Source organism: Acipenser ruthenus, chromosome 44 (assembly GCF_902713425.1).
Source record: "Acipenser ruthenus chromosome 44, fAciRut3.2 maternal haplotype, whole genome shotgun sequence".
NCBI classification, from domain to species: Eukaryota; Metazoa; Chordata; class Actinopteri; order Acipenseriformes; family Acipenseridae; genus Acipenser; species Acipenser ruthenus.
This window is the reverse complement of record NC_081232.1, coordinates 687,320-703,740: the sequence shown is the minus strand read 5'-3', so window position 1 is coordinate 703,740 and position 16,421 is coordinate 687,320. Positions and strand designations below refer to the sequence as shown.

The following is a 16,421-nucleotide window of genomic DNA, read 5'->3' as shown; positions in this document are numbered from 1 at the left end:
GACTGGACTTCCCTTATACCTTCTACATGCCCTGCCTATTAATTACAGAGCGATCCCCCTCACTGAACTCACCAGACTTCCCTTATACCTTCTACATGCCCTGCCTGTTAATTACAGAGCGATCCGCCTCACTGAACTCACCAGACTTCCCTTATACCTTCTACATGCCCTGTCTGTTAATTACAGAGCGATCCCCCTCACTGAACTCACCAGACTTCCCTTATACCTTCTACATGCCCAGCCTGTTAATTACAGAGCGATCCGCCTCACTGAACTCACCAGACTTCCCTTATACCTTCTACATGCCCAGCCTGTTAATTACAGAGCGATCCGCCTCACTGAACTCACCAGACTTCCCTTATACCTTCTACATGCCCAGCCTGTTAATTACAGAGCGATCCGCCTCACTGAACTCACCAGACTTCCCTTATACCTTCTACATGCCCTGCCTGTTAATTACAGAGCGATCCCCCTCACTGAACTCACCAGACTTCCCTTATACCTTCTACATGCCCTGCCTGTTAATTACAGAGCGATCCGCCTCACTGAACTCACCAGACTTCCCTTATACCTTCTACATGCCCAGCCTGTTTATTATATTGTGTGTCTTTCCAATTATTCTGTATCGGTTCTGCTTAGATCACTGTTTTGCTAAAGATGCAGAAACCATAAAAAACATGATGCATCTTATTTAACTGGTTCGTTGTTACTACTGGTGTCTGGGAGTAACACGTTGCTGTAATCTGATTACATTTTTCAGTAACTTAACATTACAATAAGTGTGATGGATTCTTTCTTAGACACGTGTCCCCTCGTCCGTGGCAGTGCAGGATTTCTCTTGCTGACAGGGTTTCTCTGGTTGTGGCAGGTGAGTCTGTCGGAGCAGGGGCCCTTGTTGAGACAGGATGAGTTCACGGTCTGGGGAGCTCGTAAGAAGGTCACGCGGCAGATGTTCCTGTATGAAGAGATGCTGCTGTTCACCAAACACAAGAGCCATCATGGAGGGAAGAGCTGTTACATCTACAAGCACTCGGTCAAGGTCAGCTTAATATCACTGTACACACCCTTGGTGAAAGTAAACGTCCAAAAAAAAGTTTAGTTTATTTTTGACCACAGCACACCTTTTAGAGCAGGGTGTCCCAGACCCGGTCCTCTTGTGGTTTCCATTCCAACAGATCTAAACTAAACCCTTTATTGGACTAACCATTTGCTGGGTTTGATCTTTTTCATTGTTCTCGGCTCTTAAAAAGTTGCAGATTCTGCGGCTTTTCAAGAGACGAGAACGATTGAAAAGATCAAATTAAGACACCCTTTGAGTTTGGCATTAGTTTCCTTTGAGGTTATCCTTGTTTAACAAGAAAATAATTTTAGCTCACACCGCTATCAATTAACTGATGTTCGTGCAAGCTAGATACAATTCTGTGGTATAGTATTCCACCAACCCAGTAGGGCTCCCAGACTACTCATTAAATAATGTCATCTTGCCTTGCTAACTTTCTTTAACTTTGGATTTCAATCAACTTTAACTGCATGAACTGTTTTTCATTTATGAAAGGCAGCAGTGTGGAGTAGTGGTTAGGGCTTCGGATTCTTGACCGGAGGGTCGTGGGTTCAATCCCTAGTGGGGGACACTGCTGTTGTACCCTTGAGCAAGGTACTTTACCTAGATTGCTCCAGTAAAAACCTTACTGTGTAAATGGGTAATTGTATGTAAAAATAATGTGATATCTGTATAATGTGAAATAATGTATAATGTGATATCTTGTAAAAATTGTAAGTCGCCCTGGATAAGGGCGTCTGCTAAGAAATAAATAATAATAATAATAATAATTTATACAGCGCTTGGTAAACGGTTAGGTTCATAGTCTTACAAGGCTGGCGTAGTCAAATATATTATACCAAAAGGGCTTCGAATCTGTAGAGGAGCCCCGCTAAACTCTCTTTTTGTTAATGAAACCTCTCTTTGCAGACATCTGATATAGGACTCACTGAGAATATCGGCGACTCTGCCACACGGTTCGAGATATGGATTCGACACTCCAAATCCAGAGAGGCCTACGTGCTGCAGGGCAAGACTCCAGAAGTGAAGGAGACCTGGACCCGGGATATTGCCAGGCTGCTGTGGAGGCAGGCCATGAGAAACAAGGGTGAGGGCTTGCAGCATCACCACAAGCATTGCAACACTGGTCCATTTGTGTTTTCTAAGGTTACCATGTGACTCTGTGTACTAGGACAGTGGGACAGTTCAGGCTTTACGGTTTTAGTGCTCGGTTAAATATTACTTGCCTCCTGCTTTATGTAAGCTTATCCATGCAATCATGGTTTATTTCCTTTCAAACGCAAGTCTAAAGTCTAAGCTGATTCAGTTGCAGTTTGGTGAGGTTCCTGTCATATATTCTTAATTGATGTATACTTGTGAAGATCATCTATGAATTCTATTCTTTATAAAATGACAAGAAAAAAAAAGAAATCATATTATAATAATCCCCTAGAATGATGAATAGCAATTTTGCAATAGTGACTTCAAGGTTAGGTTTAAAGCTAGGGTAAAAATGAAGATTCAAGTTTAAGATTAGACTAGTCTCCCAAACCTTAAAGTAGTTAATTGTCTAATTGTATCTGTTAAACGTGGAGTGGAATGGCCCTCCAATACTGTGATTGGACAGTGTGTTAGTGTTTCTGTATGGGTAGATGTTCCTTGAGCATTTGACCCCAATCCGTGGTGTGTGTGCTCCATCGTGAAGGTATCCTGCCAGGCGAGTAAGTGAGTGAGTGTGTCTCTGTCTCCACAGAGCTGAGGCTCCAGGAGTCTGTATCCATGGGCATGGGCAGCAAACCCTTCCTGGACATTCAGAGCAGCGCTGCCAACATCTGTGACCGCAACCTGGACTACGTACTGAGTAAGAGGGGAGGGAGAGAGGGGAGGGAGGGGAGAGAGGGGGGAGGGAGAGAGGGGAGAGAGAGACAGGGGAGAGAGGGGGGGAGACGGGAGAGGGGAGAGAGAGAAGGGGAGAGAGAGAGAAGAGAGGGGAGGGAGACTGGAGAGGGAAGAGAGAGATGGGGAGAGAGGGGAGGGAGAGGGGAGAGAGAAGGGGAGAGAGTGGGAGGGAGACAGGAGAGAGGGGAAGGAGACAGGAGAGAGGGGAGGGAGAGGGAAGAGAGGGGAGAATGGAGGGAGACGGGAGAGGGGAGAGAGACGGGGAGAGAGGAGAGGGAGACGGGAGAGGGGAGAGAGAGGGAGGGGAGAGAGGGGGGAGGGAGAGAGGGGAGAGAGAGACGGGGGAGTGAGGGGGGGAGACGGGAGGGAGACAGGAGAGGGGAGAGAGAGAAGGGGAGAGAGAGAGAAGAGAGGGGAGGGAGACCGGAGAGGGAAGAGAGAGATGGGGAGAGAGGGGAGGGAGAGGGGGGAGATAGGAGAAGGAGATGGGAGAGGGGAGAGAGAGGGGGAGAGAGGGGAGGGAGAGGGGGGAGAGAGGAGAAGGAGACGGGAGAGGGGAGAGAGAGGGGGAGAGAGGGGAGGGAGACGGGAGAGAGTGGGAGGGAGACAGGAGAGAGGGGAGGGAGAGGGGAGAGAGAAGGGGAGAGTGGGACGGAGACAGGAGAGAGGGGAGGGAGAGGGAAGAGAGAGGAGAGAATGGAGGGAGACGGGAGAGGGGAGAGAGAGACGGGGAGAGAGGAGAGGGAGACGTGAAAGGGGAGAGAGAGGGGGGAGAGAGGAGAGAGAGAAGGGGAGAGAGGTGAGGGAGATGGGAGGGTGGAGGGAGAGATAGGAAGACGTGGGGACAGAGTGGGGGATGAGTAGAGGAAGTTTTGAGAGACATTCGTCTGCTTCTGGTTCAGTTTTCATCAGATTAATCTAAATTTGCAGGGTCCCGCAGTAGAGCGTCGGTGGCGGTCTCGTCCTTTGATAGCGACAGCCATTTCAGGAGGAGCCCCTCCCCCCTGCTCTCCCTGGGACTGGGACCCCTAGACCTGCACTTCACCCAGCCTCCGCCCAGCATTCAAGAGGAGGAGGAAACATACACACACCGTGAGCCTGATTTCAGTGCTGCTCTTGGGCCTCTGCCACACGTCTCCAGATAGCCCAAATCTGAGGGAGAATATGCACAAAAACATTCTGCGGAGCATCTTATGTGTTTAGTATTTGTATTAACAATGGCTTCTAAAAATGGAAATCATGTAAACATATCAAACAATGTATGGGTCAAGTACTTCCAATTTGATTGATATGTCAAGCGTTTTTGTCAGTAAAATCTTTAGAAACTGTCAATCAAAAACATCCCATCACATATCCCTCCCTCTCTCTCTCTCTCTGTTCAGTGGCTGGCAGTTCTGGCTCCTCCTCTTGTGGGAGTGGTCAGCAGGGTCTGCCAGGGGTCGAGTCGGGATCAGCCCAGGTCACAACACTCACAAATTCCTCCAGCTCTCAGTGTGGGATGCAGGTAAGGTGTATATAAAACTAATAATATCAGGAAAGATGTACACCCAAGTGCACATAATAAGGTAACATGAATTGCCTTATATGTACTTCATAGTGCAGTTTTGGTGTGTAATATTTGTATTATTTTTGTGTTTATTTTAAACAATTGAAGAAGTGCTGCCCATAACACTGGAAAACAAATTTTTCCCTGTCTTCTGTGGATAAAACTTTCAATCTGCAGGCCATTGCTGTCTGTTGGTATGGACAGTGTTTTGTTGTGTTCATGTACTGGCGGAGTTTGTTTTTCAAAACTGAGGTTAGCAGATTTCTCAGCAACCTTATTATACACAGAGCTGACAATGTTTCAGCCAATCCGAGTGCTGCATTTTTGTTCTTTCCTGAGTTTCACAACAGCTGCACTGTCACATGTGAAAACTGCAATCACATTGCTTCGCGGTTTCCCATTCTGTTCTGTCTGCCATTGAGACAGAACAGCAACGACGCTGACAGCAACCAAGTAGAATATAGAACACTATAGCACAATAAAAGTTACAAATAAACCTATTTGAAATACAGACTTAAACTACGGGGAAAAGTAGCTCACAAATCTGTTATGCTGGTTCCATTTCTATTCACCATCTCACCATCACTACACCTCGTCCCCTTAGCATGGCGTATAAACATACATATTTTTTTATGTTACACGTGACAAAGCAGGCAGTTAAAAAATATAAAATAAATAAATAATAATAATAATAATAATAATAATAATAATAATAATAATAATAATAATAATAATAATAATAATATAAGGAATAAACTGTCGTTGCAATATAAATTACAAGGTGGAGAAGCCCGAGTTACAATGACAGGCTTTTTGTTGCACACTTTGGTGTACTTTATTTGTTATAATTAGTTGTAGCCATTTACAAAAGCTTGATAAAGGAGCGCATACGGCCATTTCCCTTCCCTTGTTATGTGTGTAATGCTTTTGTTTGGCCACTAAACGTTCTTGTGTTTTTGCGCAGTCCGTTTGGGTACCGTAGTAAATTGAATTTTCATATTTGTGTTGCGTAAATTCCTGTTTTCTCAATTTCCTTCCAGTTACGCGTTTAATCAGAGTTTTAGTAACATTTTGAAACCTGGTCGTCATTTTCATTAAACTGCCAGTTTGTGTGCTGTAAAGTCAGTTAAGATGCCCCCTGTACATAATAACCCTTATAACATTTAAGTGTAAGTGATAATTTCGTAAAAAGTCCTGTGCTTAATTCTGTGTTTACAGGCTACTGCTGACGTCACTACTAGCCTGCATCGCAGGACAGATCGAGTCTGATATTTCTGATTACAGACACGGTCTGACGTCAGTGGAATGAGAATTTTCAGCTTAAAAAAAAAGCAAAAAACATATCTGCCGGTTTCAAGTAGACAATGCAGTGAAAGCTTATGTGTTACAAAAAAAAAAAAAGAAATGTCCTCTCGATGTTGTGTCAGACAGAGGCTGAAAGGCAGAATCTCAGCGCAGCAGCAAAATGCCAACACCACGGAAGACAGAAAGAAAACAAATCTGTGCTCAAGTGAGCGTGACATTTTTAGATTTTTAGTAAAGAAAAGTTTAGTTTAATTTTAATTGTGTGCGTTTCGTTTTTAGTGTTAGTATTATACAAAATAAAACACAGGCTACTGTACATTATTCAGAATCTGATTATGTACAGTAGCTTATACTTCATTCTCTATATAATCTCACAGCTGCCTTTAGACTGTAAACTCTAAAATTAATAGAGATTTTTGCTCTTTTTAAAGTCTTTGAAGGTATCTGCTTCCGTTTGCTCATTACTAGGACTGAATAAACGGTACGATTCAATAAGCTTCACATGTCTGTTTCGCTTCAATCGATCGCACAAGATACATGCGAGTCCACACTTATAAAAACGACGTTTTGCAAATCAAATGTGCGCACAGTGCGTGTGATTATTATTATTAGAAGTATTATTGTTAATGATACTCCTCAGATAAAATGTCTTTACTTTTGACATATTGGCCTCATAAATAACTTCAAATTCTACACACTTGTTTCTAATAAATTAACAATGCCGGTGGAAATGATTACTAGTCTCAGGTCTGCTCAAGTATGTTCAGCTCCTATCTAATCACATTCTCCCTCCATTCATGCAGAATAATGAAGCTATTGTAAGCCCATCAACTGCTGTCTGACAGTCATTCCAAGTGAGTTTCATCTTTTCATTTTTGAATTATTTTATCGTCATGACAATGAGAAACATCTTTTTTCTTTTATGCACCTCTTCCCGTCTGTTCTCTCGATCCATCAAGCCCTGCCCATTTCCCTGTGCCTTTCAGTAACCCCCCACACCCCCTTGCTTCCCATAAAGGAAAGGAGTGTGAATATTGTAATATGTACAGTATAACTGTAATTCTCTTTTTCAGAACTAACCGACTATCCACAAAGAGAACACAGCACAAGTACACCCACAATGCATCTGGAGTGTGCGTATGCCAGACAGTTACCTACAGTTCAACTGGAATGTCCATAACACAACATTTGGTACCCAGAATGCAACTGGAAAGCCCACAACACAACATATATACCCAGAATGCAACGGGGATGCTCACAACACAACATAAGTACCCAGAATGCAACGGGAAGGCCCACAATACAACAGAGGTACCCATAATTGACCTGTAAAGCCCACAACATATATACCCAGAATGCAACTGGAAGGCCCACAATACAATGGGAATTCCCAGAATGAAACTGGGAAGCTCATAACGCAACATAGGTACCCAGAATGCAACAGGAATGTCAACCACAATTCGGAAGTACCCAGGAGCAGTACCACACTTCCCATGTGTCTGAACTCCATAAGAGCGAGTATTTCAACAGGGACTGAACATCTCGACCCTTTCACGTGGCTGTTTATCCTTGAGTGCTGGTTTATAGAACTTCAGAAAACAAATAAGCCTTGCATTTGCACTGTGCCACGAAGGCAATGTTCAGCAGATGTCTGCTAACCCAGGCACCTGTCTGCACGATTATTAGATACCCCCAAAGCAACTGGAATGTCCAAAACACAGCAGAAGGATCCGAACTGTAAACGACCCAGGATGCAATAATATTACTGTGGTTTAAATGCTGAACTTAGAGGGTACGACATATAGGCTGGGTCATTGTGCGTATTTATAAAATATGATTTTCTATAGTTAACATAAAGTGGAATTCTGTGGACTAAGTATTTATATCTCTGAGGTATTAACCAAGACTTATAGTGTAATAATGATATACTATATGCATATATATTCCTATACTGTGTGGGTTTCCATGTTTGGCTCTCATACGTGGACTTTATCAAAACTGGACATTTTCAAATATAGCAATAATTTTAGAATTAGTAAGAGTCTCGGTTTTGTTACTTGTACAGGGTTTCATCTGAGGATTTCAGTTTGCCTTCATTCTCAGAGCTTTTTGATGACTATGGGTTCAAAGCTCCTGCAACATTGGGAATGGCTATCCACATACTTTTAAAGAACTACAGACAGACTGACAGCAACACAATGGCTGTGAGTTTTGCAGTTTGTTTTTTTTAGATAAATCAAGACATTACAGGACAGGCTGATGCACATGCAAGCTTTTCAAATATAGCTGACAAAATACTTCCAGTAACTCTTATCTAATATGTATTACAATCACATGTTCTTTAATGAAAGAAGCATACATTACGTTGAACTTGTATTTGTATGCAGGTCTCTTTCACGCTTTGCCAGGCTGGTCTCTCCCCATTGCAGGAAGGGGGTTTGAGTTCTAGTTGGAAAAACATGCTTCCTGAGCAATATATACATTAGTGTTTAAGAGTTTACAGACCACAACTGAATTACAGCAAGACTAGGGGTGAGGATTGTAGTGCCCCTGTCGCCTCACTCAGACCCCTTACTTACTAAATACCCTGGTATCTCTGAATAGATAATCGCCTCCTCTAAAAATATGCTAAATATTTTAATGAGCCACACATCTCACAAGTAGAATGGTCCTCCGAAATGTTCTCCTTTTTCTAGGAAAGCAGCACAACAGGCATGGGGAGTTTGTTGCTGGAGAACGTCCCACTACTTGCTCACTAAATATCTTGGTATCTCGGAATAGACCATTTTCTCCACTTTAAAAAATATGCTAAGGATTTTATGAGCAATCTGTCTCACAAGTACAGTGGTACCATAAATATGCTTAATTTACGAACACAAAAAATGATTTTTCTGAGTGGGTGACCACCAAGTCTGGGACAATATTCAATGTAGGGTTTTCCATGGCAGTCCTGAGCACGAAACCTGTCTTTGAGGGTGAAATGAAGACTAATAGACTAATATATGTGAGATGTCTGGTTCATTAAAATATTTTGCATATTTGTAAAGAGAAGACGATGATCTATTCAGAGATACCAGGGTATTTAGTAAGTAAGGGGTCTGAGTGAGGAGGCAGGGGCACTACAATCCCTAGTCTTGCCTTAAATCATTTGCTGTTTCCAAACTTTTGAACACTGCAGCACAGTCATAACTATAAATCACTAAATAGCTCATTAGTGCCACGTTTTGAAACAGTGCAAGAAGCAAATTGAATGACAAACAACTTCATTGAAGACATTGAGAAAGACTTCTTGTCGAAATGTCTTTCATTGAATTATTTAAGTTTATTTTAGTATTGTATACATCCAGTACAGTATAGGAGACCTATTGGTAATGTATGTTCTAAACACCAGCCACTGTTTAGAAGTGCTTAATATACAGTACTAGCGATAATGTAAACTTGCACTGATCACTGCAATATAATCTATATACTAAAGTGCACAGTAGCAATCTAAAACACACTAATGTAAACCCACTCCTTTGTAATGTATTATCTTTATATTATTATAATCATGTTGCTTGTGGCTTTTTTTTTGTGTGTTGTTTTTTTCCTAAAATGGTTTATTACTGGAATCATGTCGAAACTAGACTTTATACAGAGAATAATGCAATCTATGTAAAACTATAATAATTGTATATGCAAATATATTTAAATCTTACATACTGCAGTGCTGTGTGTTTTTGTGTTTTTATTTATCATTAAAGGCAGCTTCGGTGTCTCTTAAACAGCGATCCTCAACACGAAGGACCGTCCACTATTCAGACATCTCATTTCTCTCTTTCGTATGGCATTTTGAAAAGCAAATGGATTCCATTTGTACCTCCTGCAAAAGTGTGGATCGGGCAGTGTGGTACCCAAGGAATTGAGCAGCTTTTCAAGCGGTTTCTTCTTCAAATACATTTGAGAGTGACTCAAGCGTCAGTATAAAACAGAGCCTGCTTTTCTTCAGCTTTAGTACTGTGTTGGTGGTTTTCTGAATATAACGCATTGCAGGGTCAGCAGCAGTTGAGCTGCAGTGGCACCGAAAGGGTTAAAAGCTCCTTGGAAACATGGATAATTTGTTTTACATTATATTTGATGTTTTTTGCATTGTGTGGAGAATCCTGGGCTGGGACTGAACAGCCTTCCTAATTCAAATCAGGTTGTAACCAAATCTGTTAGCCCCACCTGGTACACTCTGTCTATATTTAATGAGCAGATGGGACTAGATAAAGGAGAACTCTCTATCTCTATCTCTATCTCTATCTCTCTATCTATCGACACACATATATATAAACTACACAGAACTGCAAAGAATGACTGCAAACACCATCAAATAAATTTAAATATAGATAGATAGATCAATAGATAGACAGATAGATAGATAGATATAAATATGATATGTGAAGGCACTGTTTACAAATCATAGTGACATTAACCCTAAAACATAATAACACGATAAATACAACATTAATAAATACACAATGCTTACATCCATAACGACATACCACGACAACTAAAAACACATTGTAAAAAAACTGACTATAATAAAAAACAAAAGCTTAAGGCATACAGTAAGAGACATGACACGGGGGAGGGGAGGGGGGGGTGCTGGGGGGGCGGCTTGGGTTAACATTGAATGAATGCATGAGACTGGAATGGCAATACATTTTCAGCTTGGAGCTGCTTGCTTAACAATCACAATGTACAGTATTAGTAGTTGCAGTGTATTTATACAGCATATCAGAAGTCACAAACGAAATCAAGATGCTGTGCAAAGTGCAAGAGAAATATTGTTGGAAGAAATGGATTTCTAACTTTAAACAACTAACTAATAAAGAAGTAAACACTAACGTTATACAGCGTCTACTATTTTGGTGTTTTCCGTAGCAGTTGCGGAGGCCGGCAGCAGGGGGCGCTGTCTTTCTCACTGGTTATCCTTGACTTTCCCCTCATAGGTCCCCGCTCCCTTGTATGCCCCCACGTAACCGCTGGTGTCCGGGAGTTCCTCTCTCCCCGCCCGGCCACGCCCCTTCCCCGTGTCGTCGAAACGTTCCTTGTGAGCGCCGGTGAACTTGGTCGTGTCGGTCAGTCTGTCCACTGCGCCTGCCTTTGCTGTTTTCTGAAAAATAATCAGGTAACAATCCGAACGCAGGACCTCAAAAACATAATAAAAACTCCTTAAATCATAACACGACTTGACATGGTTAACCTGAACCAATGCTGTCTGACATCATCAGAAAGGGCCCCTAGCCATTTATTCTCTGAAGAAAAGCTTTGAGGTGGATCTCAGCAAAACACATAGTCCCTTCACCACAGACGCAACACAGACATACACCACCAAGATAGCTGCTTCCACATTTGCCCAAGTTTTTTCAGATGTTACAGGAATAAAATAATGACTTGGATAGCATTATTGAGGGGTTTTGCGATCAATCAAGTGATCAGGAGATGATTTATCAGTACGTACGACTCAGAAGAGGTATGTGATAAATACAGTGAACACCTGGTGGGGCGGGGCTGCAGATGCGGTGCAGAGTGTCATGTTAATATGCAGTGCCTTTTAAACCTGTTATTACTTAAAAAGCATGTAAAATGAATCAAAGCTGACAGGCACTGGATTCAATGGACCACAAAGGGTTAAGTGCAGTACAGAAACCAGGACCACAGGAAACATGTGGAAATGAAGTGGAGATAGACTGCTCGCCTTCCTAACCCTATTCTGGTATGACTGTGGATTAGGGAGGCCAGGCGCCCAGTGAGCTCGGAGCGGACACCTGCAGGGCTGGCCTTTGTCCTCCAGAGGGCGGTAGCTCGCTGACATCCGCTCTCGAGTTCCTGGGTGTAGAAGAGGAAGCTGGCTTGGTCGTGGGATCAGAGGACGCCCACTGAACCTTCAGTTCTCCTGAGCAGCTGTGTGGGGGAATAGTTGTGTGGGGAATTGCTGCGGTAAGGGGAAATAAACAGTTCAACATTCTAAATTGGGGAGACAGTCGGAGGTGTGAAATAATTGGTGGGTGGGCTTGTGAAATAGGAACGGCTCAGGAGAGACGATGCACTCACGGTCACCCCGATGTTAGCTGGCTCCTTGCCCGCTACCAGACGATAGGTTTCCTGCAGTGCCTCCTCCTCACCCTTCCCTTTGAATCTCTTGAGAGCGAGCTCCTTCAGAGCCTGCTTGAACTGTTCAAAGTTCATCACTCTGGCTGACTTGGACCTGCAACAGGAATAGAACAAAGGAACATAAAAAATGGTAAAATTACTTTGTATTTAGATAGTAGTTACTACTTAGTAAATACATATGTAATTACAATGTTATTATGCATCGTTAATGTACTTATTATGTCAATCTTTTTGCATGAAATATGAAAGTACACAATTGTACCAGAAAAGGGTTAGGTTAGGTTTAAAGTCAGGTGTAGTTACCTATGTATAATAACATTGTAATTATGTGTAAGTACACACATGTATTTACTAAGTAACTACACAATAACAGGAGACACAATGTTACGAAAAAGAATTACAATCTTACTGCCTGCTATACCTCGTCTGCCACTAGGTGGATATCCATTATATAGATTTCCTGTGGGTCCCACTGGTTCAGGCAGAATCGGCTGATGCAATAATGAATAAGGTCTGAGGTTCTCGCTGTTTCTTACTTGACTTTGGTGAAGACTATGTCCACGTCGGTGCTGGTGATGTTTTTTCCGTCGATGACACGGCAGTCCTTGCACAGCTTGACAAAGTTCTTCCCGGTCATCTCCTGACCGCTGGCCTTGGTATCTCCATGGACTGCAAACTTCTTGAAGGACTTTACCAGTTCAGTCAAGTCCACTGCACCTTCTGCCATCTTCCCAGTGTCGATCTGCGGGAGGGAGGAGAGAGTCCGTGAACACAAGGCTGTATTCGCAAACTTTTACTCTTTACGTTTGCTTATAATCAATTCATCAGAGCTCATATCTCGGTTTCCACAGTGTTAGGTTTAACAGAATGTCACGGGTATGTTTTGATTGCATTTGCTAGGTATACAACATCTTTTCATTGTGAGACAGTCACAGTAGAGCAGTAAAAATGTCAGCGCCCTGGATGAGAGGAAAATGTATATCCAATCGGCTTTTAAAAACTCTCATTGAGGGAGTTAACTACCATTGATTGACACTCAATTGTAAAGGTGAAATCAACACATTTATAAATAGGTGTGTTTTGATTTACTTAATACCAGCCAACAAATACTTCTTAAAAGTAATTAACCTTCAGAAACCCCACTACGCAGCAGTGTAAGAATTATTTGAATACATCTTGAAAAGTAAATGAGCCTGTACAATGGTTTCATAAATGTTTTGTAAAAGAAAAAAAGATAATTTTACCATAATTATTTCTTATTTGTCAGATACAATTTTGAAAACTGCAAGTTATGCTTAGAATACTTGGATAAAATAATGCAATAATAATAATAATAATAATAATAATAATAATAATAATAATAATAATAATAATAAACGGATATATTCTTAACAATGTCTTGAATTCAGAGCTTACCTTGTGTGTGTGTGTGTGTGTGTGTGTGTGTGTGTGTATCAGTCTCAGACTCGCTCTCTCCAGCAGTCAGTCAGGGATGCGCTGTGTGTTCTGTTGTAGCGATGCTTTTGTCTGCTTACGCACATAAAGGAGAATGGAGGACGGTACTACCCAGCACTAAATGATGTCGGTCTCTCCCCCCTTCTTTTTCTCTCTCTCTCTCTCTCTCTCTCTCTCTCTCCTTTTCTTTGTGCTTATCCTCCTTGTCTCAATCCACTCTCTCACGTTTCAATTTAATAATGCATATGTGTGTGTGTGTGTGTGTGTGTGTGGTACTCAATTAGGGCAACATTTTGAAATGATATATTCCCCTGTTTTTTTATGATGCTGTATTATCCATTTTTTATTTAGGTATGTAAAGTAAGCAGGACGTATATGTAGAACACTGAACAGCAACAGATTAAAAAAAAACTGAATATATTACTTCACAGTCTGAGTTGAATTTTGAAATGTCAATGCAAATTAATAATGACAACACTGGTTTATTTAAAATGATAGAATTTTGCAACTTGAATTAAGAACCCATCAATGAATGGAGTGGACATGCAGCAGGGGAGTGACATTTTATTCATGAAACATACAAAAATTCCATCTATACCCCTCCGGTTCCCAGAAGCTGATAGATCTCAAAACCTTGTCAAGTTGGGTCTTAAAGGATCCCAGTGAATCTGCTTTACCACTCTCTGTGTACATTGTCTCCTTATTAGGATTAGTCGGGTTGCTCATCGTTGGACTCTCTTCAAGACCACAAGGTCCCTTTGGTGCTGTGGTGACCAGAACTGGACACAGTATTCTAAGTGTGGTCTCACCAGAGCATTACACAACCTCATCATAGCCTCATTTCATTTGTACTCTATGCTTTTGACAATATAACCAAACGTTCTGTTTGATGTTTGCTCATTATGGTTCTAAATCATTTTCAAAATGATATTCTGCGAGGGCACTTTAGGGTGCATTCCCACTTGGATCATTTGGGCTGAGTGCGGTTCAATTTGTTTTGGAGGCGTATGTGCATGCTCCAAAAGAACTCAGTCCCTTTCCGAGTTCGTTTCAATAGAACCGAACGGAGTCTCAGTCCGTTTCAGCAAAAGGACTGAGTTTGGTTCGGGTTGTTTCAATGTGAAAGCACAGAAGTCAGCTGAGAAAAATGTTGACGTGAACCAGCAAAAGTAACTATACGTGAAAGGGCTTTTCTGATTGGTTATTTTGGCTCTGTGTTTTGCTGCATTGCACTAATTAAAGAGAGTGCTAGACAGCTGTCCAGCCAGCACAATGGAACACACAAGCTCAGCAGTTCAGCTTCCAAACTGAAGACTCAATGTACTGCAGTCAAGGCATTTTATTTTCAGGTTTTTAAAATTTTTTTTTTATAACATTCCATCTTTACAGGGCTTGGTATATAACTTGGCCTGTTTTGCAGATATCGCATGTCTAACGGCTGGTGCCTTTATTTTATGTTAGCCTGTGACAGTGTGGTGTCCCGCTCTGGGTCACAGGGGGCATTATCTCACTTCCAACAGCACATGGCACGTACACACACACACACACACACACACACACACAGACAGATACATGTGGCCACGCCCCAATCAGCATCAATTACCTCATCCCTGCCAATCCTACATTTCCACACCCACACTATTTACAGCAGCAGGGTTTCTGCTCTGCCACATAGCTGTTTTTGGAGGTATAAAAGAATGACTAGTTTGCAAGCCAGTGCTGTTGTTCACCAATGCCTTAATAAAGCATGGTGTCGGGAAAACACTAATTTGCCTTTGTTGGTTCACTGTAACCACTGAAAAGCATTGAGGTTTTTAAAATACAGTTGCACAAAAAACTTTTTTTTTTTTTTCTGTCACGCAGCCAACCAGCTGCACACTGTGTTTTTGGTTTTTTTGAAGTCAGCCAAGCTACCCTTATAAAAGCTTCCCACAGTGAAAGCATAAGTATAACACAGCACAGTGACAGCATGGTAAAGCATAGGGAAGCATTGTAAAGCACAGAGAGGTGTGGTAAAGCATAGGGAAGCATTGTAAAGCACAGAGAGGTGTGGTAAAGCATAGGGAAGCATTGTAAAGCACAGAGAGGACTGGTAAAGCATAGGGAAGCATTGTAAAGCACAGAGAGGTCTGGTAAAGCATAGGGAAGCATTGTAAAGCACAGAGAGGACTGGTAAAGCATAGGGAAGCATTGTAAAGCACAGAGAGGTGTGGTAAAGCATAGGGAAGCATTGTAAAGCACAGGGAGGTGTGGTAAAGCATAGGGAAGCATTTTAAAGCACAGAGAGGTCTGGTAAAGCATAGGGAAGCATTGTAAAGTACAGAGAGGTCTGGTAAAGCATAGGGAAGCATTGTAAAGCACAGAGAGGTCTGGTAAAGCATAGGGAAGCACTGTAAAGCACAGAGAGGTCTGGTAAAGCATAGGGAAGCATTGTAAAGCACAGAGAGGTCTGGTAAAGCATAGGGAAGCATTGTAAAGCACAGAGAGGTCTAGTAAAGCATAGGGAAGCATTGTAAAGCACAGAGAGGTCTGGTAAAGCATAGGGAAGCATTGTAAAGCACAGAGAGGTCTGGTAAAGCATAGGGAAGCATTGTAAAGCACAGAGAGGTCTGGTAAAGCATAGGGAAGCACTGTAAAGCACAGAGAGGTCTGGTAAAGCATAGGGAAGCATTGTAAAGCACAGAGAGGTCTGGTAAAGCATAGGGAAGCATTGTAAAGCACAGAGAGGTCTAGTAAAGCATAGGGAAGCATTGTAAAGCACAGAGAGGTCTGGTAAAGCATAGGGAAGCACTGTAAAGCACAGAGAGGTCTGGTAAAGCATAGGGAAGCATTGTAAAGCACAGAGAGGTCTGGTAAAGCATAGGGAAGCATTGTAAAGCACAGAGAGGTCTAGTAAAGCATAGGGAAGCATTGTAAAGCACAGAGAGGTCTGGTAAAGCATAGGGAAGCATTGTAAAGCACAGAGAGGTCTGGTAAAGCATAGGGAAGCTTTGCAAATCACAGAGAGGTCTGGTAAAGCATGTTAAAAAAAAACAA

At 42.1% G+C, this 16,421-nt stretch overlaps 2 protein-coding genes across 6 annotated transcripts in view; one reads left to right on the top strand and one right to left on the bottom strand.

Annotated features, from left to right (window-relative positions):
• Nucleotides 1-9,495, top strand: part of LOC117398831 (rho guanine nucleotide exchange factor 40-like) — a 43,543-nt gene extending 34,048 nt beyond the window's left edge. For 4 of the 5 annotated variants that reach the window (XM_033997910.3, XM_033997908.3, XM_033997907.3 and 1 more), the window contains exons 21-27: nucleotides 869-1,039; nucleotides 1,970-2,147; nucleotides 2,793-2,900; nucleotides 3,869-4,030; nucleotides 4,321-4,442; nucleotides 6,593-6,643; nucleotides 6,863-9,495. In XM_033997910.3, the coding sequence (XP_033853801.3) occupies nucleotides 869-1,039; nucleotides 1,970-2,147; nucleotides 2,793-2,900; nucleotides 3,869-4,030; nucleotides 4,321-4,442; nucleotides 6,593-6,631 (780 nt within the window). In that variant the 3' untranslated portion in view covers nucleotides 6,632-6,643; nucleotides 6,863-9,495. The remainder of the gene's footprint in view (nucleotides 1-868; nucleotides 1,040-1,969; nucleotides 2,148-2,792; nucleotides 2,901-3,868; nucleotides 4,031-4,320; nucleotides 4,443-6,592; nucleotides 6,644-6,862) is intronic. The other variant, XM_033997909.3, reaches the window with a different exon arrangement.
• A 1,025-nt stretch (nucleotides 9,496-10,520) lies between these two features.
• Nucleotides 10,521-12,668, bottom strand: LOC117398925 (tubulin polymerization-promoting protein family member 3-like). Its single transcript, XM_059012430.1, has 3 exons — nucleotides 12,467-12,668; nucleotides 11,871-12,024; nucleotides 10,521-10,929 (listed from the first exon to the last, which is right to left on the bottom strand). Exons 1-3 carry the CDS (start codon nucleotides 12,655-12,657, stop codon nucleotides 10,735-10,737), a joined length of 540 nt encoding a protein of 179 aa, XP_058868413.1. The 5' UTR covers nucleotides 12,658-12,668; the 3' UTR covers nucleotides 10,521-10,734.
• Between the last annotated feature and the right edge of the window lie 3,753 nt (nucleotides 12,669-16,421).

What these genes read in the sequence shown, in the direction of transcription:
- LOC117398925 (XM_059012430.1), bottom strand. Translation starts at nt 12,657, where the DNA reads ATGGCAGAAGGTGCAGTGGACTTGACTGAACTGGTAAAGTCCTTCAAG. An exon ending in ATAGTCTTCACCAAAGTCAA is followed by an intron (nt 12,025 to 12,466) that starts GTAAGAAACAGC and finishes TTCCTGTTGCAG; the next exon opens with GTCCAAGTCAGCCAGAGTGA. An exon ending in CAGCTAACATCGGGGTGACC is followed by an intron (nt 10,930 to 11,870) that starts GTGAGTGCATCG and finishes ATTATTTTTCAG; the next exon opens with AAAACAGCAAAGGCAGGCGC.